The sequence below is a fragment of the Octodon degus genome, unplaced genomic scaffold, assembly GCF_000260255.1.
Source record: "Octodon degus isolate 3935 unplaced genomic scaffold, OctDeg1.0 scaffold00195, whole genome shotgun sequence".
In the NCBI taxonomy this organism is placed as follows: Eukaryota; Metazoa; Chordata; class Mammalia; order Rodentia; family Octodontidae; genus Octodon; species Octodon degus.
The window spans coordinates 1,166,584-1,188,422 of record NW_004524771.1 but is presented as its reverse complement, the minus strand read 5'-3'; the positions used below and the strand labels follow the sequence as shown (position 1 = coordinate 1,188,422).

General features: G+C 40.9%; 1 protein-coding gene across 1 annotated transcript in view; it reads right to left on the bottom strand.

Annotated features, from left to right (window-relative positions):
* The window catches only part of LOC101583472 (acyl-CoA synthetase medium chain family member 1), a 43,820-nt gene extending 28,592 nt beyond the window's left edge, over positions 1-15,228 (bottom strand). Inside the window, exons 1-4 of the mRNA XM_004644230.2 lie at positions 15,147-15,228; positions 14,635-14,805; positions 8,681-8,917; positions 1,397-1,607 (exon numbers count right to left, since the gene is read on the bottom strand). Of these exons, the coding sequence (XP_004644287.1) occupies positions 1,397-1,607; positions 8,681-8,872 (403 nt within the window). The 5' untranslated portion in view covers positions 8,873-8,917; positions 14,635-14,805; positions 15,147-15,228. The remainder of the gene's footprint in view (positions 1-1,396; positions 1,608-8,680; positions 8,918-14,634; positions 14,806-15,146) is intronic.
* Positions 15,229-21,839: the final 6,611 nt, after the last annotated feature.

Genomic DNA, 21,839 nt, shown 5'->3' with positions numbered 1-21,839 from the left:
TATAAAATCACCATAGTAATAGTAAATACAACCGGGCTGGCCCAGATAGCTCAGGGCCTACTTAGGCAGTTTCAAGGACCAGGGTTCGATCTCTGGCATACCATGCTGGCCCCACCCCAGGGGTGCACTGAGAGAGCATTTGAGATTGGATGTGGTGGTGCACGCCTGTAATCCCAGCTCTTGGTTGGCTTAAAACAGGAGGATCACTATGAGTCTGATCTGAGTAGTGAGACCCTGTAGACTCTGTACTAAATACATAAAACGATAAATGCTCAATGCAATAAAAACTTATCAGTATGCACGGTTGCTGGGAAAGAGGGCGGTTCACACAATTTCGTCCAGGTTACTCATAAGGGGAAATTGACAGACCTTACAGAAGTGATGAAACACTTATCTCTAAGGGCGGGACAGCCTCAGCCCATGCCCAGGCCAGTGCCACACAATGGAAGGAACACGCACTGCCTTGCTTGTGATCCTGCCAAATGTTTTTAACCTAAATGCAGTTAGGAAGCCTCGTACTTAAACAATTGGAAATGCATTATGCAAAACATTGCCCCATACTCTTCCAAAGTGTCACTGCCATGCAGAAAAGAGTAGGGAATATTCTAGATGTAAGGAAATGGAGGAGACACAACAATTAAATAGAAAATGTGATGCTCTATTGGATTTAAAGCAAAAACTGGCTTTAAAAGATACTATTGGGTCAGTAGAGAAACTGGTACTAAGGATGTATATCAGGAAATCATATTATATCAATGTCAGTCTTTTTGAATGTGATTATGTAGAGAGAATGCCTCAGATTTTGGTAGACGTGTGTTTGTATTTATAGGCATTTATTTGGTATTTGTAGCTGTCACAGTGCCCATATTTTATTCTTAAAAGATTCGGTGAGAGAGAAAACTATGGAGGCAGAGGGAGATGAAAGAGAGTGCGCTCAAATATGGAAAAACGTTAGATATTAAATCTTTTTTAAAAAATGAGAATAAAAAAATGAGAATAAGATTGAGAAAGAGAAAGTGTTTTCTCTCTCTCTCTCTCTCTCTCTCTCTCTCTCTGTGTGAGAGAGAGAGAGACAGAGACAGAGACAGAGACAGAGACAGAGACAGAGAGAATGTATGGCAAATGACTTGAAAGTATATGAATGTTAAGAGTATGAAGGAGAGAGAGAGGAAAAAAAGGATAAAAGTATTTGTGAGACAATGTGAGAAAGACACAGACTTGAAGAAGAAAGTGTAGGAAAAGAGCTGTTACTCTCTAGAAACCTAGCTGTGGTCTCAGGTTGGGAGATTAAGCTTGAACCTCTGAGCTATTGTGCAAGGCTGGGTGGACAGCACCTAACATTCCAAGACTGGCTCTGAGCTGGCCTGAGGTTTACCACAGCCCCCAAGTCACTGACCTGTTCGAATGCAGCCGATGGCCACCAGCCACCACTCAGGCACTCGAGGCAGAATCAAGGTCAGATAGTCCCCCTTCTTTAGGCCGCAGGTCTGCGTGAGGATGTTGGCCACGCGACAGCTTAGGTCTCTCAACTCTCTGAAGTTCCACTTCACCTCATCTCCTTGGGTATTTATCCACCACAGAGCTGGTTCTGGACCTCGCTTGCCCTCCTAGTGAAGGTCAAGGTCATACACCATGTGTTACTTCCTGCTTCAGAAGAAAAAAAGACTTCTTTGGACAACCCACTGCCATAGTCACATTTCATAACCTAGGGACTGAGATCTCATTTTAAATATTTTTAGAGGCAAAGGAAGATGAGAAGTTGTGTGGACTTAGAGAACTTCTCACCTACTGTAGCCACCGCCTACAAAACCCACATAAGACAGTGAGTGGCCTTCATGTCTACTATTGAAGTCTTGAGCTTTTATTTATCCATGTCTGTGTTAGCCCCATACATATGACATGTCTCCTCTTTGTATCCCAGTTTTCTCATCTGTTAGATGAGGACAACATTATTGCCAAGAAACTTGTAGAATTTAAATGAATTACTTCTCGAGTAAAACAGGCATAACTGTGTGGCACAGGTAGGTGCTCACTAAGTAGTATTATTATCACAGCAAAATAAAAGAGGTGAACTTTTATTTATTTATTTTTCCATAATTTTATTGAGAAACAAATAGCAATGAGACAGTTTCAAACCAAATTGATAGGACAGTTTCAATAATTAACACATTGCATACATTCTTCCTAGTGGTTAATTGCTGTACAAGATGCGGATATGATATCCTATTTACAAACACCATTAGAACAAATCCCTCTATTCATTAAGAGAATGTAACTATGTATCTATCCTAACCACTTTGAATACACAGATACAAAATGGACATTCATCTGTATCCCCTTTTTTTGTTAAGTTCCGTTATTTGAATATTATAGGTGTATAAACTCAGCAAAATATTCTAAAAGAGTCCAGTAGCCCATAATAGTATTAGGTCTTCCGCTTGGCTGGCAATGTCAGAAATTGTTGACCTGAGTCCCCTATAGCTCAACATAACAGCATGGCTTTACTTCTTATATTTCATTTTTATACTTTTCTGCTGGATGGTTAAGACCAAGGTAAAGCAGGACCTATGCAACAAGAGTTGTAGCTTTTGGGTCTGATAAGGTCAGTGAAATCCCCTCAAGATTTATCCTGAGATCCTGTACCTCAGATTGTAGAACCTTTGTCAGTGTCAGCCATGTGGATGAGTCACAGCCATTGCTTGGCCACTGTGCTCTCTGTGAAAGCCTGAGAGAATGTTTTCTCTCCATGTGACTCTCCTTAGGCATACTTTACATCATCGATCACTTTCCTCTTTGGCCCCATAATCTCCTTGATCAGAAAATTTGGGACACTACCGAGTTACATGACGTTACAGTACAAGTTCTCATATGTCCTGAGTCTTAATTGATCTTGGAAGGCTAGGGCCAAAATGTTGGCTTTCCTTGTGGCCCTCCTTTTTCTCTAATTTTGGTCTGCAAACTTAGGTTGTGAACCCTCCAGAAGACAAGCTTATTGTTATTACCATACAACTTATGCTGTTAAGCTTATCCTCACTATCTGTCTGAATATCAAACATCTTAGGCATAATATGGAACAGGTATTTTTCATCAAGTATTGATATGTTGAACTTTAAGTCCCGGACCTGGGCTAGGACTGGGTCTGGGGGTTCCCGGAACATGGCTGAGGTGAACTTTTAAAACATCTTTTAAAAATTAATTTCATTTAATGATTATATTTTAGATATATATAAGGACCACATTTCATTATGGGGAATTTGTACCTGTACATGATATATCTTGATTCTTCTAAAAGGGGGTAACTTAATGACCAAATATTTTGGTAATTAAAAAATAAGATACTTGTAGAGGTTAGGACAGCAAGATAGTAGAGTAGGAAGCTCCAGACCCTTGTTTCCTAATGGAAATATTAAACAAGGAACAGAGGAACTAAAATAGATTTGTGGGAGGTTTAGCAACTAGCCAAAGATCTGCAGTAATTAAATAAATGCCCACAAGAAAAAGTCCTGGGCAAACACAGGCAGCGTGCCAGTGTTTTTCTTGATCTTGTCCTGACCTGCTCCTTGGGCAGTCAGAGGGAAGCCATCCCATTGCTAATTCCTTTCCTAGGGTTGGCAGGGGGAAAGTGGTACTTGTTGCAAACTTGTTTCTACTTTGTTCAGGGACTTCCTGGGGAGGTGGTCTCTGTCTTGCCTGATTTGGTGGTCAGGTGTGAAGAGTAGCAGAGTTTGAAAACCATACTGGAAGTTCCTCAAAGCAATAACAGGTGCCATGGCGGGTAAGAACAACAGACCTGTGGGCACCTTTGGACAAGACATTATGGGCAGAGGACATGGTGTAATGACTGAGAATCTGAGAATGAGCAAACACGAGACTGTTAGGGAAATGAAGGCATTTCAAAGCAGGCATGTAAGTGGGACAGTGACTGGGAAGAAACACATGACCAGCCCAGGGAAAAGACCTGGGATGACCTTGACCCTCCTCACTGGGCAGACTGGTGAAGTCTATCTCTGTGCAGACCTGGTCAGCAAGACTGAGATGCATGGTTGTTTCAAACGCTCAGTTTTCATTGAGATATCACAAGAATGAAAAGGAGTGATGAGCTAGGAAACATGACAACGTTAAGCCATGCAGTTATATGTAAAAGTTGAGCAAGGCAATGATCCGGAGAATATTCAGAAGATTCTTTAATCTAGGAGTTAATTGGAATGATTCTCACCCTGACTAACTATATATACTGATATCTGTGAACTAAGCTACTGCACTGCAGATGGTAATTTGTAATAGTGGTTTCATATTGGGAGTGCCTGTCATTGTGGTATTCTGAACACGGGCTGCTTGTCATGACATGCCAGTTACTGCTAAGATGTCTCTCGGGTAGGTGGATGTTCAAGAAGAAGGGGGTGGTGAATGAAAGCAAGAGACAGGAAAAGGAATACTGTGGGACAGTCCTGCTTCAAGGTTGTATATGGTGAGATTTTTGGATTTATGTGCAAACATGAGAAGCATAGAATTCTTTATCCTATTGTTAAAATATAATCTAATTTTTAAATGTTCTTTATCATATTATGTAGGGACTTAAGGTTCAACATATCAATACTTGATGAAAAATACCTGTTCCTTATTATGCCTAAGATGTTTGAAATGTAGTGAAATAGTGAGGTTAAGCTTGATAACGTAAATCGTTTGATAATAACAATAAGCTTGTCTTCTGGATGGTTAACAACCTAAGTTTGCAGACCAAAATTAGAGAAAAAGGAGGGCTACAAGGAAAGCCAATATTTTGGCCCTACCCTTCTAAGGTCAATTAAGACTCAGGACATATGAGAACTTGTACTGTAACATCATGTACCTCGGTAGTGTCCCAGATTTTCTGATCAAGAAGGTTATGGGGCCAAAGAGGAAATCGATCGATGACGTGGAGTGTGCCTAAGGAGAGTCACATGAGGAGAAGACACTCTCTCAGGCTTTCACAGAGAGCACATTGGCCAAGCAATGGCCGTGACTCATCCACATGGCTGCACTGACAAAGGTTCTACAATCTGAGGTACAGGATCTCAGGATAAATCCTGAGGGCATTTCACTGACCTTCTCAAACCAAAAAGCTACAACTCTTGTTGCATAGGTTCTGCTTTACCTTGGTCTTAACCATCCAGTAGAAAAGTATGAAGATGAAATATAGGAAGTAAAGCCATGTTGTTATGTTGAGCTGTGGAGGACTCATGTCAATAATTTCTGACATTGCCAATTAAACAGAAGACCCAATGCTATTATGGGCTTCTGTACTCTTTTAGAATATTTTGCTGAGTTTACACACCTATAATATTCAACAACGGAACTTAAAAAAAATTGGGGTATAACTATGAATGTCCATTTTGTATCTGTGTATTCAAAGTGGTTGGGATAGATATATAGTTGCATTCTCTTAATGAATAGAATGATTTTTTCTAATGGTGTTTGTAAGTAGGATCACAAGTCTGCATCTTGTGCAGCAATTAACCACTAAGAAGAATATATGCAGTGTATTATTTGTTGAAACTGTACTTTCGATTTGATTTGAAACTGTCTCATTGCTATATGTTTATCAATAAAACTCTGAAAAGAAAAAAAAAACAAAAAAAAAACAAAAATAATTCTTCAGTAATTTAATAGGGAGAAACTAGAGAGTAATGGAATGATAAAAGAAAATGGAAAAATTCTGGAGACATTTAGTATGTAATGAGCTAGAAATAAAGTTACATCTTTAAAAAAAAAAAAAAACAAGAATGAAAAGGAACTAGGGAGCACAGTTTTCTCAAGGGAGCAGAATGAATCTCCAGAAACTGGCCCTGATGAAACACAGCCTTCATTTACAGATTCTAAAGCACTGAAGCATGCTGTAGGAATGAAAGGGAAGCACAAAGATGTAAAGAAAACCAGGAAAACTGTAACAAGCAAAACGTTAATAGTGACAAAGTGATAAAAACTATATGAGAAAAAACAAAATAAAATTCTGGAGCCAAAAATACAGTAACTAAATTGAAAATTACAGTTTATTCAAATAGAAGAAAGTATGAGTAAACATGAAGACACATCATTTGAAATTATTGAATCTGAGGAGCAAAATGAAGAAAGAGTGAAAAAAATGGACAGTGGAAGGGCTTACAGTGTACTATCAAGTAGACCAACATACATGTTGAGGGAGCCCTGGAAGAAGGTGGTAAAGTGAAATAATGGCCCCAAACATCTCAAACTCAATGAAAGACACGGATACGAAAATACAAGAGGCTCATCAACGTTAAGTAGTCTAATGCAAAGAGACTTGAACAAAGGCACAGTAGAATAAAAACGTGAAAGCTGAAGACAAGGAGAGAATCTTGAAATCACAAAAGAAAAGCAATTCATTGTCATAAAAGGCCCTCAAGAAGATTATCAGTGAATTTCTCATCAGAGATCTTATAAACCAAAAGGCAGTGCTAAAAGGACAAAAAAACCTGTCAATCCAAAATTTATCCCCAAGGGCTGGCCAAGTAGCTCACAGATTAAAGCACCTGCAAGCAGGCATAGGGACCAGGGGTTCAATTCCCGGGCCTCCCGTGCCAGCTCCAACCCCTGGGGCATGCTGAGAGGGCAATTGAGACTGAGCATGGTGGCACACACCTGTAATCCCAGCTCTTGGGAGGCTGTTGACAGCCAGATCACTATGAGTCTGATCTAGTAGTGAGACCTTGAACACCCTGTAGACCCGTCCCTAAAATAAAATAAAATAAAAATTATCCCCAAGATTGTTATTCAAATGTGCGGGAGAAATTAGGATAGTTACAGATTAAAAATAAAGATGTGGGGGCCAGGGAGATAGCTCATAAAAGTAACTTAAATATGAGAACCAAAATTTCTCATATAAAGGTAATTACATGTACCGATATAAAAAGCAGTATTATAATAATTTCATCTTGAAATTCCTCTTGCTATTCTTTTATAATATTTAAAAGCAGAAGCATAAAAGTAAGCATAAATTTAGATAAGTGGGTATACAATACTAAAATTTATAACTTGTGTCATCAGTGACATAAAGTGGATGTTTAGCTGTAGAATACACACAAAAGGAAATCAAAATACATCATTATAAAACATCAGCTGAACACAAAGGAAGGCCATATGAAGAAATGAGGAGCAAAAAGTTACAACACATTAAGGAAACAACAACATGGCAAAAAGTGAGAGTTGTTTGTTTTGTTGACTTTTCTATAATCATTTAGAATAATGATTGGCAGAGAATGAATGCTCATGGTTTTAGATGAATTAATGAAGTTTGTAAGAGACACAATAAATTAATGCCGATATGTACATGATCGCTTATGAATAAATTGGGGGATGTTCCAGGAATCAGTTGAAGTTGAGCTCATTATCCCAGGAACTTATACCATAATATGACAGGGTTTAATTCCCAAGGGCAACCAAGTGTTATAAATTGGTGGCATGAATCAATAACTATTTTCCACCTATATGCTATGTTGTCTAGCCTACAAGTGAGTTTTTTTGGGGGTGAGGACAGAGTCTTGCTGTGTAGTTCAGGCTGGTCTTGAACTTACTACAGCAATCCTCAGGAGTAAGGACAGGTCATTTGAAATTATTGAAAACCATATTGGAAGTTCGTCAAAGGAACTTAAATATGAGAAACTCATATTTAAGCTACTTTTATCCTTTTAATTCAGCTTAAGTACTCCCTTTAATATTTCTTATGGGGCAAGTCCAGTGACAATGAAGTCCCACACACTTTTTTTGTTTTGGTACTGGGGATCAAACTCAGGACCTTGCACTTGCCATGCAAATGCTTAAGCCACTGAGTTATCTCCCTGGTCCCCACCCCTGTAGTTTTAATCTGTGACTATCCTAATTTCTCCCTCACATTTGAATAACAATCTTGGGGATAATTTTTTCTCTGTATTTTAGGCAAGCATCTACAGGGTGTGCAGGGTCTCACTACCATTTCTGTGGAATAAAACCATGAGAGTGTGTCTTCATCTACTTTATTCACTGGATCCAGCACCATGCAGCTTCTGGCTCCTCCCCAAAGTCAAAATGATCCCGAAAGGTGAATGCCTTGAATCCCTTCAGGACTTTGGGGCAGCCACACCAGTGCATCTAAAGATGCTCATGAAAGAGGACTTCCAGTACTGCCTCAGAAAGTGGCAAGAACAGAGTCAGGTGTAGTGGTGTATGCCTGCCATCAGCACTTGGGAGGCTGAGGCAGGGGCATCACCTTGAGCTCCAGGCTGGTGTGCGCTGAGTTGAGTGACACTCTAGTGAGTTGAGTGACACTCTGTCTCAAAAACAAAACACCAATCAAACAACCCTAAAACCTAAATCAACACAAAAGACCCCCACAAAACAATGACAGCAGTAACAATAAACTCCAGAATCAAACGACAACAACAGAAAGTGACAAGAAAGATGGGATAGGTGCTTTCAGAGCAAAGCAGAGTGTTTTGAGGTGGACTTAGGCCATTATGTTTTTTACTGTAATAAGTAAAAAAATTACGCATTCATGGTAGTTTTCAATTACATGTTATATAACCTTCTCCTATGACACTGCTGTGTGAGGCAGAAGCTGCCCTTGATTCTGGGGCTCTCAGCCCAGCAAGAGCAAGGTCAGGCCGCAGAGGCCACGCTTTCCCCACCTCCCACCACACTGCGCTCTTACCTTCTCCATTTGAGCCCAGTAGTCTACCACATCACTTGCAAAATTAAATTCCTTTGGTACATTGTGTTCATTCCACGTTGGAGCTCTAACCCTAGAGAGAGACTGGCAGCGCAACTGGGGAGGGGCAGGGCGAAAGGTGTGGAAGAATTTGTGGATGCTCCAGAGGACCCGGAACTTCATCAGACACTGCATAGTGGAAGAATGCTCAGCAAGTGGACAGACTTCTCAGGTCCCTACCTGCCCAGGAGAGAAACGTTTTATAATTTGTTGGTGCAGCAGGAAGTTTTTCCAAATAGTGACACATGTTCCCGGATCCTTGCCAATGTTATTGCTTGGTTTCAATTTATCAGACATCATTTAAATCACACTTAGTTTCTTATCTGAGGAATCAACCACAAGGCACAACATGCCAGGAAGGAGTTTTCACTGCTACATGCAGCGGGATCCATTCCTGGGGTCTTTTCAGACTTAAGCCCAGGACAGCAGCCGCATGATGATGTCTCTTGCAGTAGCAATCGACCATTTTGCAGATTCTTACTCTGGAGACCTCTCTTCCCACTGAACCCAGTCTTGTGGTTCTCCAAGAAGCTGATGTTCCATTCTCTGGCTCAAGCAGATAGGCTCAGTGTTGAGCAGTTCCATGATTTTTTAACCTAAGCCTGGCCACTGAAATCCTTCAAATTGCTCCGGTGTGTAATTGGTGCCAACGTGTAGGTAAGTCTGTTTCTCTGTAGGGGAAACCATACAATGCACACTGTGGGGGAACTGTCTGTGACTATGATTCCTATTGTGGGGGAAAGAATGGAGCTGGTGTACAGGATATCGAGAAGAAAGGTAGCCACAACCCTGCAGACACTTGAGTCACTGCTTTATGGTGGATCTGAGATCCCTCAGACTCTCTGCTCCTCTTCTATTAACTTTCTTTCCTGGACTCTGAGAACCAACAATTTCTTCTTTGCCTGAGTTTGGCTTTTTGCCACTTGGACTCTATGAATTGATTCTCATACACCATCAACCTGAGGGCAGACACTACCAGTATGCTAGCACCTTCCTTACTGGACTACGATGTAATCCAAGATATTCGCTAGGCAGAGATTCTCAATGCATCAGAAAAGCTTAGAATATAACCTCTTTGCCCTTCCAGAGCCTGAAAAGTGTTTCTGATGGGGGAGGAGAACTTTCATTTATTAGGGTCTTCCTTGAATTTTGATTGTGAAATTGTCTTAAACTACAATGTATCTACCTTCCATAAAAATGTTTTTGTTGTTTCCCTTGCTTTAAACTATTAGAAAAACCTGTATTTGAAAAATTAGGTATTTTGAAGTTAGCTTTAGATTTTACAGCCTGGATTCAGTGAGTGGTCCTAACTAATGGTAATATCTAGATTATTGGCTTCTTCAGATCTATAACATTCTAATTTTATTGTAGAAATGAGTGTATTGCAGGGCATAATCCCCTGGGCACAGGCTCTTCACATAGCACTGCTTGTTAATTGTCACTTTAAAACTTATTTTTAATTGACAAGTAATAATTTTCTGCACATATGGGTACAAGTTGATGCTTTGATCTATCCATGAAAATGTTGGCAGAAGAGAGCCCCTTGGCAAATGGATTTGAGATTACAGTACTCTATTACCGTGAACAATTAAGAACCCACTTCAGTTTCAGCAATAATATGCTACTTTTTAACAGTATGTTGGGTCTGCTCAAGTTGGAAATTGATCCTATGCGGTGGGCAGGGTGAGGCCTGCTTGAGGCCTTAAAGCAGTCAAGCTACCTCAGTCTTGGGAAAAACATCCTGCCTGGACTTTGTGGACTCTTAGTCACTAGGCAAGCTTGTGTCTTGTAACATTGCAAAGGTAGAAATAAAGGCCCTCTACTGTTGTTGGGAAGGGGGTTGAGGCAGACAGGCAAGGACCTGACCCAGCTCTTTTGTACCGACACTGACTGGAGCTGAGAATTTTCTGTTTCATTTACATGTCATTTTCTCCAAGTTCACATGGTTCCCACCACTCCCTATTTTCTCACACCTGCTTGCTTTTCCACTTAGGATTGCTATCCAGCCACTATTGACATAAGAACTTAAAATTCCTGCTGTAGGCAGGCACCTCAGGAGGGACAGGTTTTCCCCAAGGTCCTAAGACTACCCCATCTACTAGTTCTGCCAACACGTGCCTCCCTCCACAGGTGTAAGCTGACCTAGAATAACTCTGGACTCAATTGCTGTTGACTTACTTTTCCCCAAAGGCCATGAAAACAGCCCTTAAAAGTGGCTAAGGACCAAAACAAGAGAAAGAGAGAAAGAGAGAAAGAGAGAAAGAGAGAGAGAGAGAGAGAGAGAGAGAGAGAGAGAGAGAGAGACAGAGAGAGAGAGATACAATGATGAAGTTTATTGACTGTATGATGGGCTAGATTATATCTCCTACAGTGAATCTGTTGGGGTCCTAATCCCCTAAAAACCAGAATGTGACGGTGTTTACAGAAAGTAATTATGTTAAAAATGAGAATTCTAGAGATCTGGCTGGTCCCCTTCTAAGAGATGCAGAACACAGACGTATAAAGAGGAATCCTGCCACGGGAACACAGAGACAGCTATCTGCAAGTCGACAAGAAAGCATTCTAAATTTTTACCTTGATCTTGGACCTCCTGCCTTCAGAACTCTTGAGAAAATACATTTTTGCTAAGTCACTCAGTCTGTGGTAATTTGCCATGGTTGTTCTAGTGAACTAATACAAATAGTTCTTGATATTTGATAGTTGAGAAAATAAGGAAGACTTGCTTTTGGGGTCATCTTACAGTTGTGTTTGCAATTCTAATTAATCTTCATCATTTGAGAGGCTGTGGTGGGGAGAGTGGGGCCTCAGGGGCCAAACAGCACAGGTGCAGAGTCCAGCCCCTCAGCAGCTTATCATTTTGGACAATTCACTTAATAAAAAACACTGGAAAATTGGCAACACCTGAGGCTGCGGTGCTGTGAGAGCGGCATACTGCAAGTCACATTTAGCACCAGTGCGACATAGTTACCCTGGAAAAATGAGTAATTAATTGTTACACTCTCTGTAAAGCTTTCCCCATGTAATTAAGGTTGGAAAGAAACAGCTCCTTAACTTCAAGCATAGGATCTAAGAGAGAAAGTGGGGATAGACTCTAAAACAGACACTGCAGAGTCCAGATTTACACTCACCTGCAGTTACAAAGAAACCTGATCTCACAAGGTTCAGAAGACTAAAAGTCAGAGATACCTATGCCAGGGGTGATCAATCTATACAGTGACTGCTGAAATTAAAACAAAAAAACCCTTTTACTGTAAAAGACATATTGACATTAATCGCACCCAGCCCAAGCCCAGGCCTGGCGAGTATGCGGGAGAGCTTCCGTGCTCCGCTGCATCTGCTGGACCTCTCCGGACCCAGTCCAGGCCCGCTGCATGAGTGAGACCTCTCGCTGTGCTCTCCGTACCCGCCAGACCCAGTTCAAGCCCAGGCCCTGCAAGTGTGTGGGAGAGCTTCCGTGCTCCCCGGTGCACCCCCTGGGCCACTCCAGACCCAGCCCAGGCCTGGCATACAGGCCTGGGGTGAAACTCTGCAGTTGAAGTCCCTGCAGAGAGACTAAGGGCCAAAACCACCCAGCTAATCTAGGAGCAGAACATCTTCCCAGAGGGGCACAACAGCTTCACTTCCAAGGGCTGCAGCAGGAAGGAGCTGGGGACATTAATCCCTCTCAATATACTCTCCTTCAATTCAAATGCATTTAGCCCATTTTTTTTCTGGGCAATTTCAGAAGTATTTCTGCAAGTTCTCTTTCTTCAGTGTCTCTACAAGATATGATACAAATTGTAGTGAATGTAACTGCTGAGTGCTGTCCCACTGAAAGGCAAACTCATAAAAACATTGCGGCATCTCCTCATCCACCTTATTAACTGGATCTGGCACTGTATAACTTCTGGCTGTTCCCCAAAATCAAACTGACCGTGAAAAGTAAATATTTTGAGTCCATTAGGAACAAAAAGAGAGCCATTAACAGCACAACTAAAGACACTCATGGGCTTCTATAGCAGAAAGTAGCAAGAATGATAGGATAAGTGTGTTCAAGGTGTTGGGGAAGAATTTTAAAGGGGCTACTGGTATTGTATTTTTTATAGTAAGAATTTTTTTAAGTGAACATTCACCATATTTTTGATCACACAGCATATGTGTATCTCTATACTTATCTTTATAGCTATATCTATAATTATATCAATGTGTATAATTCTACTTGTATATCACAGAACATCTATATCTCACTATATACTATAATACTATTGGTTTCTATGTATCAACAACTACATTTACACTAAGTCTATATCTATTTATTCCCCACAGTGTTTAATATATATTAAGCACTCACTACATTGATAGTCTTCTCTTTGTCATAATTCAGTAAAAAGGTAGAGAAAAGTCAGTGTGCCCACACAATATCCCAACTATAGAAAAACATTGCTCCCTTCCAAGAGGTTTATTACAATGTGTTATGTATGAGTTTAACACTACCAGAAATCAATCAGATTGAAAGTATACATCCCATACTCCCTTGGGATGTATGGCCCAATGGTGCCCTATGATGTAGTTTTAAAGTGCGATCTTTTGAAGTGCTTTAAAGTGCTTTCAGAAATCCACCTGGCAGTTTGACTTTGGGAGGTGGCTTGGCCCAGGGTTATGTGCTCGGGTACAAGTATCTTGAACTCTACAATCAACTGATATCGCAAGCTTTTGGACTCAAAATGTTATTTAATGAGGCAAGGTACTTAGTGGGACATAGGGGATAGAGAGAGACTTTAAGTCTGGTTTCATGATTTGGGACACTGTCCATGTATTTAGTCTTTTTTTATTTTTATTTATTTTTTAAAAACATTTTATTTATTTATTTATTTATTTATTTATTTATTTATTTATTTATTTTGTGTGTGTGTGTGTGTGTGTGTGTGTGTGTGTGGCCAGCTCAGCCCACCAGGGGGCGGGGCTGGCTGGCACATGGTGCTGGGGGATCAAACCGTGGTCCCTGTGCTTTGCCAAGCTTGTTCTAAGTAGGTGCTTTAGACCACTGAGCCATCTCACCAGCACTTTTTTATTTTTAAAGAATACAAAATAGTGATAGGAAAAAAAAAAAACCAGCATTAGAAATGATACAAGGTTTCACTAAACAAAGTAATAGGAATTCTACAATGGTTACTGGGTTACAGGATGCTATCCTCAAATTGGTTTTTCAAATTACCATATAAAAACATGTAAGATTCATTTAAAGAAAAAATCAAAACAAAACAATAACAAAGACATTATAAGAAATTCAAAAGAGGAAGAAAAAAGATCAGAGAAAAAAATCAAGCATTAGCTGCAGCAGAAAATTGACAATACAATTATCCAACATGAATTTAGTCTTGAAGGTACGTTAATAACCTACTTTCCAACTTCTTAAAAGGATTAGCAAGATAATCTGCATAAATCACATCGCCAGCATACAACCTGCTACACAGTGAGTGATCGGTACACCCTGAAGCACCCTTCCATCACCTGCAGTTGTGATGCCAGCTTCTTTTGATTAGATTATTTAAAAAAAATTTATGAAAGGCATTCCCTTTACAGAAACTGAGCTAACCTCTGCATAGCGGAGTTGCCTATCAATCATTTCCCTCCTGCGTCTACACTCTTCCCACCTGGAGCCGCCTCCCCGTCAGTCAGTCACCTCTATTAGCCTGGCAGGCCCACAGCACGTGCACACTCCCCAGTGCTCCTCTTATCATCACCATTCACACTTTGCGGTGAAGGTGTCAGAGATGCTAAGTGACTTCTCCATAGTCACCATGGAAGGAGGATTGTCAGAAGTTGACAACTTCATGTTGGACTTTCAAGTTTAGGGCTTCTGTGGTATGTGCATGTGCCTCTCTTGCAAGAGAAGCTGCCGTTCGCTCCTCTCTTACCTGGTGATGTCCAAGATGCAGTGTTGCACGTCTGGGTTGGCTTTGTAGTCCTGCTCTCTTGCTCAGGTCCTTCCAGGACTGTGTGTGTGTGCCGCAGAGTGAGGCTCCTGGCTGGACCTTGAGCACAGAGCATGCGTCGGGAATTGGATGATTCAGCAGGGGGAGGAGATGCTAGTAAAACAGGTCAGAAAGCAACACAGGGCCTCCAGTGATAATCAGAAAACTATTTACATGAAATCACCTCCACTAAAATAGGGTGACTCGGGTCATCAAAGAACAACAGCTAGTGAAGACGTTCATTCACTCTCCATGGAGGGGACTATAGGTTACACAGTTTGTCTAGTGCCTGGCCCCATAGAGTTGGAGCTGGGCTTACTATTGATTATGTGTTGTTAACCTAGGTTATCACAGACAGTGGCCCATACCATACTTTTCTGCAAGAGTGTGTTGCAGAGATTGCTAGAAAAAGGAGAACCTCTAGGATCCTGGCCCAGCTTTCCCAGCATTCTTACCCTTTGAACCTAGGAGAAAACTACTGCTGCTTAAAGTCACCACAAAGATTGCTGGAGGCAGGATTGAGGAGTAAGCCAGGCTTATAAATGGGTTTTGTGCTGCCTGGCTGATTCATTTGGGGTGAAGTTTTCATCTGGGCTGTACTTTTAGGGAGAAGAGTAGGTGAGAAGGGAGGGAAAGGTGAATGGCCACAGTAAACTGCACATTAAACTCCCGAAGAATCAAAGTACAAGTCAAAGTCACTGAAGCAGAAAGGTAGTCACTGCTGAGAAGAGAATGCAAGCAAGAGAATGAGCTTAGAACAAACATTTTGCAACCCAGTGAGTGTCTCCAGCAGAACTATCGCACCAGCATATGGTAAAGGGGACAGTCCCTGGGGCGTGGAAGCCTGGGTTTGACCCTAGCTTTTATCAGTTGCCCAGCTCTGAGACAATGAGTGGGTTTCCCAGCCTTTGGTGCCTCAGTTCCCTTATCTGTAACCAACGGGACAGTAGAGAGAACAGAACTTTCCACAGGGGCCGGGGAGATGGCTCAGTAGAATAAGTGCTTCCCTGGCAAGCGCAAGGGTCTAGTTCAGTCCCTGGTTCCACCAAAAAACAAAAACAAAACAAACTTATCAAGAACTCTCCGCAGATTCCACACTTGTTCTTCCTTCATGCACAGATGCTCCTGTAGTCGCCCAGGTCACTGAATGTCAGTCCTGGGCGATGAACTCTAGGTGGATGGCACAGGGCTTTTAAAGAAAAATATTAAATATTCTAGTTTCTTTTCTTCTGATTTGATGTCCCTGGAAACCATGTGTGGAGATAGAGACATTACAAACTGGCTGAGGCTTTTAATCAACCTACTTCTCTGGGTGACTCTAGCTAGTGGAATCTCCTGTGTATTTTTTTTTTTTTTTTTGAATGTGGGTACTGGAGATGGAACCTAGGGCCTTTGCAATGAGCTACTTACCTGGACCTGTTTGTTTATTTCTTTCTTTTGAAACAGGGTCTTGCTAAGTTTCTAAATTGCACAGGCTGGGCTTGAATTTGTCCTTTTGCCTCAACCTCCCTGAGGGCTGGGATTACAGGTGTGCAACCTGGGCCCTTTATAAGTTGTTACCCTCCTTAATCCTATAACAAACCTACTGCTAAATCATTTACTTAGCAGACACCTAATGGGCATGTTCCAGACATGGATATGGCTTTGAACACATTTGACTGAGATTACTGCTCCCAAGGTCTTTGTATTCCCATTGTAGAGAGGCGAAAGACAACAATCAGAAAGTCTTAAGCAGATAGAAGAAAATGGAAAAGGGTGGTAGGATGGTGTGACTGTGCTGATAGGGAAGGGTGACATGGTGAGATCCGAGAGAGGAGAAGAGGCCGGCTTTGAGCCATGACCTGCAGATAGAAGCCACACAAAGTACGAATGCTTGAGGCTGATGTTTTCAAAGAACAGATGGGAGACTGGTATGCAGATGACTGAGTGAGAAATGTGATGAAGAGAATTCAAGCTTCTTGATTATTGTCTGTTTTCCTCTCTGTCATAGGAATGCACAGTTTTTGGGAGCAGTAATCCTGTAGGGCATGTCCACAGCCAAATTCAGGCTACAAGATGCGTATTAAGTGTCTATGAAGTGGATGAATGTACTGGAGGGCTGTATAGGATTAGGAAAAGTAGTAAATGCACAGGGCATAGGTTTCCATGCCTGTATTGTAGCTCTCTGGGAGGTTGAGACAGGAGGATCTCAGGTTCAAGACCATCCTGGGCAACTTAGTGAGATTTTCTCTCAAAATGAATGAATGAATAAAACAAACAAAACATAGGCAGAAGACATGCCAAGAAGGACCTTTATAGCCACAATAACAAGATTAGATTCTACCCTAAATGCAACAGGCGGTTTTGACAGGATTTAAGAGAAAAGAGACAAGAAATGAATTTCCTTGGTTGTTTAATTTTTATTTTAATTAATTAATTAATTAATTTATTGGCAGAACCAGGGATTGAACTCAGGCCCTTGTGCTTGCCAGGTAAGCACTTATTCTACTGAGCCATCTCCCCGGCCCCCGGTTGTTGAATTTTTAGCTAAAATAATAGAGGAAAATAAAAAATTAGGATGAGTAATAGACATCCATTTTAGAGAGTACTGGGTTGAAGAGGAGTGAGGATGGATGTGGGGATACTGCTTGGGTGGCTAATGTGATGGGGTCAGCAAGGGACGGGGGGGGCGGTGCTCAGGCAAAAGTGCTGGCTCTGCAGATAGATGCAGTAAGCAAATGGAGAACAGCTGGGTTCGGAGAAACTGTCAGGAAGATCTGTTCATGTTTTGATAGGGAACGAGAAAAGAAGAAAAAGGGAAGGATCAGAGCCTTTTGGCTTCTGCAGTGATAAATATAGTAGCTGATGATTTATATATGAAGAAACTGATTCTGAGAGACTCTATAACCTGTCCAAAGTCACGAGGTGACATAAAGCACTGACTTGAGCCCTGTTTTTTTCATTGACATAAGTATTGTATTGATGCACACACAAGCAGAAAACTCAGAATGGCCCTTAAGCATGTGAGCTAAAACATGAAGTCTGAATTTTTTTTTTTCTGTATTTTAGGGGAGAGTCTATAGGGTGTTCAGGGTCTCACTACTAGATCGGACTCATAGTGATTTGCCTGTTTACAGCCTTCTAAGATCTGAGATTACAGGTGTGCACCACCATGCCCAGTCTCAATTGTCATCTAAGTGCACCCCGGGGGCGGGGCCAGCACAGCAGGCCTGCGGATCAAACCCCCGGCCCCTGTGCCTGCTTGCATGTGCTATAATCCGCTGAGCTATTTGGCTGGCCCTTGCTTGGTCTACCTTATCAGTCAGCGCTAGGAGAAAAATCTTTGTCTCTAGGATTGAGTCTACTACACAATGCCTTTACAGTTTCATTTTTGCTGTGGTCAACATCCAAGAATTCATCAATGGCTTCCTTCTTCATCTAAGATCCAGCAGTGCATGGGTTTATGATCTATTTGAAATAATGTTTGGGAGACACTTGCTAATGCTTAGCACATGGCAAATGCTCCTCAAGTGGCAGCTGTTATTGTTTTCACAGAGTCTTCAGAGTTGAATGGGTAGGTCCGGGATCCTTGCTCTCTCTTGTACCGACCCACAGGATCCATCCTGACAAAGTCATGGCAATACTTTGCTTGCATTTCTCCCTCTGAAAATGAGAGTAGCAGAAACTACTTCATATGATTTCTGTGATAATTAAAGGAGATAATATATACCAGCTGGTTAGGACAGGCAGTACTTACAAAGAGTTTGAGTTTTCTCATTACTTATGAAGAAAGGGGGATAGGAAAAGAGGAGAAATGATCACTTCAGTCCTTTTTACAAGGAGGAATTTATAGACATAGCCACACACACACACACACACACACACACACACACACACACACACATTAATCCTTCTCAGAGTATTTCTCCTCACTTTGAATGTACTACTCCCAGTGTTCTTGTTACTTTCAGAAGTAGCTCTGGAAATTTTTCTGGCAATTTTGTTTGTTTGTTTGCTTTTGGAGACAGGGTCTCACTGTGTGGTACAGGCTGGCCTTGAACTTATTTATCTAGCCCAGGCTGGGTTAGAACTCATGGAGTTCCTCCTGCCTCAGTCTCCTGAGGGCTGGAATTATAGGCCTGCACCACCACACCTAGATTTGTACATCTTATTTCATGTGCATCTTCAGTTGTGCTGTTGTGATTGCATTGGTTCCTGAATTGACTCAAATGTTTATTTATTTTTTTATAGTTGTTTTCACTTTGGGAAAGTTTGCCATACCAGGCCTGGTGAGTATGGTGAATGAGGACACACTATACTGTTTTCCATTGGATGGTACCTGGCAGCTGCATTCACCAAATTTTGTAAAGATCATACCTTGTAAAGACATCACAGTAGATGGGCAGTGGCACCTCAGTTTATGAACATGATGTTATTCCATGATTCTGGAAATGATGGCCATGTTTGTGTTCATGTGGAAAAGATGGCCATGATTGTGTTTGTCTCTTGATGCAGAGTTTGCAAGCAAAAACAAAACTGTTGGTGAGCCAAATGGTAAACAAAAGCATTTGTGAACTGAGGTACCATTGCACTTATCTTTTATTATGAGGTTAGAAATTGAGACTCAGAAAATTTTCATGACTAAGTAATGTGGAATGAAACATATTGAATGTTTATTTAAAGAAAAAGGAGGGCCACAAGGAAAGTCAACATTTTGGCCCTAGCCTTCCAAGGTCAATTAAGACTCAGAACATATGAGAACTTGTACTGTAACATCATGTAACGCAGTAGTGTCCCAAATTTTCTGATCAAGGAGATTATGGGACCACAGAGGAAAGTAGAGTGTACCTAAGGAGAGTCACATGGAGAGAAAACATTCTCTCAGGCTCTCACGGAGAGCACATTGGCCAAGCAATGGCCGTGACTCATCCATATGGCTGACACTGACAAAGTTCTACAATCTGAGGTACAGGATCTCAAGATAAATCCTGAGGGGATTTCACTGACCTTATCAGACCCAAAAGCTTCAACTCTTGTTGCATAGGCCCTGCTTTACCTTGGTCTTAACCATCCAGCAGAAAAGTATAAAAACGAAGTATAAGTAGTAAAGCGATGGTGTTATGTTGAGCTGTAGGGGACTCGGGTCAACAATTTCTAACTCTTTTTTTTCTGGTACTGGGGATTGAATGCAGGACTCTGTGCTTGCCAAGCAAGCGCTTATTCTACTGAACTATCTCCCTGGGCAACAATTTCTGACATTGCCAGTGAAGTAGAAGACCCAATACTATTACGGACTACTGAACTCTTTGAGAAATATTTTGCTGAGTTTACACACCTATAATATTTAAATGATGGAACTTAACCAAAAAAGGGGATACAGATGAATGTCTATTTGGTATCTGTATATTCAAAGTGGTTAGAATAGATAGATAGTTAAATTCTCTTAATGAATAGAGGGATTTGTTCTAATGGTGTTTGTAAATAGGATATCAAGTCTGCATCTTGTACAGCAATTAACCACTAGGAAGAATGTATGCAATGTGTTAACTCTTGAAACTGTCGTACCAATTTGGTTTGAAACTGTGTCATTGCTATTTGTTTCTCAATAAAATTATGAAAAAAGAAACATATTGAATGTTTATTACACTCCAAATCTCTTATCTAAAAGGTGTAAGTCACACAAAACCTTATGTAGAAGTTGCTGGTATCATTATTATTTTACTTATGACAATGTTGACACTGAAGCTTTTGTCCAACTCATATAGCTAGGAAATGCCTGAGTGTTTGAAACTGGAGTTCCTTGGCTCTGACTTCTTAGCTGTCAGATCCCTTGTTCAGTCACCAATCCAAGTTCATCCTGGGAATAACTGCCAACTGAAACAATGTACAGTTCTTTAGAGATGATGCTTTGTCTTAACTTCTAGGATCAGTATGCCTGGCTTACAGCAAGCAAAAGTCTCCTGAGGTTGACAAATGCTTAGCTTGACACTTACATACTGATTCTAATCCAAAATGCTGTCCTGCACTATCCTGAGATCCCTAAGAACGGAAGACAGCAACTCCTTGGAACAACAAAATTAAGCCTAGAACCTTGCCCTAAGACTGCATTTTTAAGAATCATTTTGAACTGAGTTAAAAGTTATATGTCCACAGTGAATGTGACTGAATGGCAGAGATCAATGATATAAATCACAAGTATAAACACAGTAATATTTTGTTTGTGAACAATTCAGTTCAAAACCAGAAGCAAAAGGGAAAGTTCTGCTTTCCTTCACAAGCTTCCCATCGGGTGACAATGACCATGGATGTCTCCCCCACAAAAACACTAATGCTGCCATCTTCCCCAGAATCATGGGATGAATTAAATATGTGAACAGAGATACCACTGTAACATTACAGAACTTTCACTTCAATTAATAGAGGAGAATCTTCTATAAGATCAGCCTTTTGACAAAGTGCTACTAACTCTAGGAAAAACATTGAAAAACACTCTCAGAATGTACTAGAAACCTATGAAGGCAGGTAGAAGTTGAAAGAAATCCATATGTGGAGGAATGAATAGAATTGGGTGATTTTTATGGAGAAAAGCCAAGGAAGAGAGAGCCAGAGAAGGGACCACCAAATTCCATGAATAAATTTTGCTCAGATTGCTAGCTGACCCTTGAAATACGTGCAATCCAGGAAGTCTTGGGATAAAAGAATGGTACAGAGCTTTCAGCTGTTACACAGTGCAGGGAGTAAAGAGGTGAGTTTGAGTATGTTCAAATAACCGCCTAGTAAAAGAAAAAAAAAGAAAGGAAGCAAACAACTCCTTGGAACAACAAAATTAAGTTTAGAATCTTTATTAATGACAGAATTGAGATTGAAATTCAAAATTACTACAGCTGGAATTGTAGCTCAGCAGTGGAATGTTTACCTTGTGTGTGCAAGGCCCTTCAATGCCCAGCACCAGGAAAAACAAAACAAAAACATAAATAAATAAAATTAAAGCAAACATACAGGGAAAAACTGTTACAGAAACGAAGATACAGAAAACATGATCCATTCTCCAGAGAAATAGGACATCAGTGGAGAAAACTAGTGTCCTAGATGCTGAAGTTATTAGACAAGCATTTTAGTAAGTATACTATAGCTATACTATTTATGTTTGACAACTAAAGGAAAACATG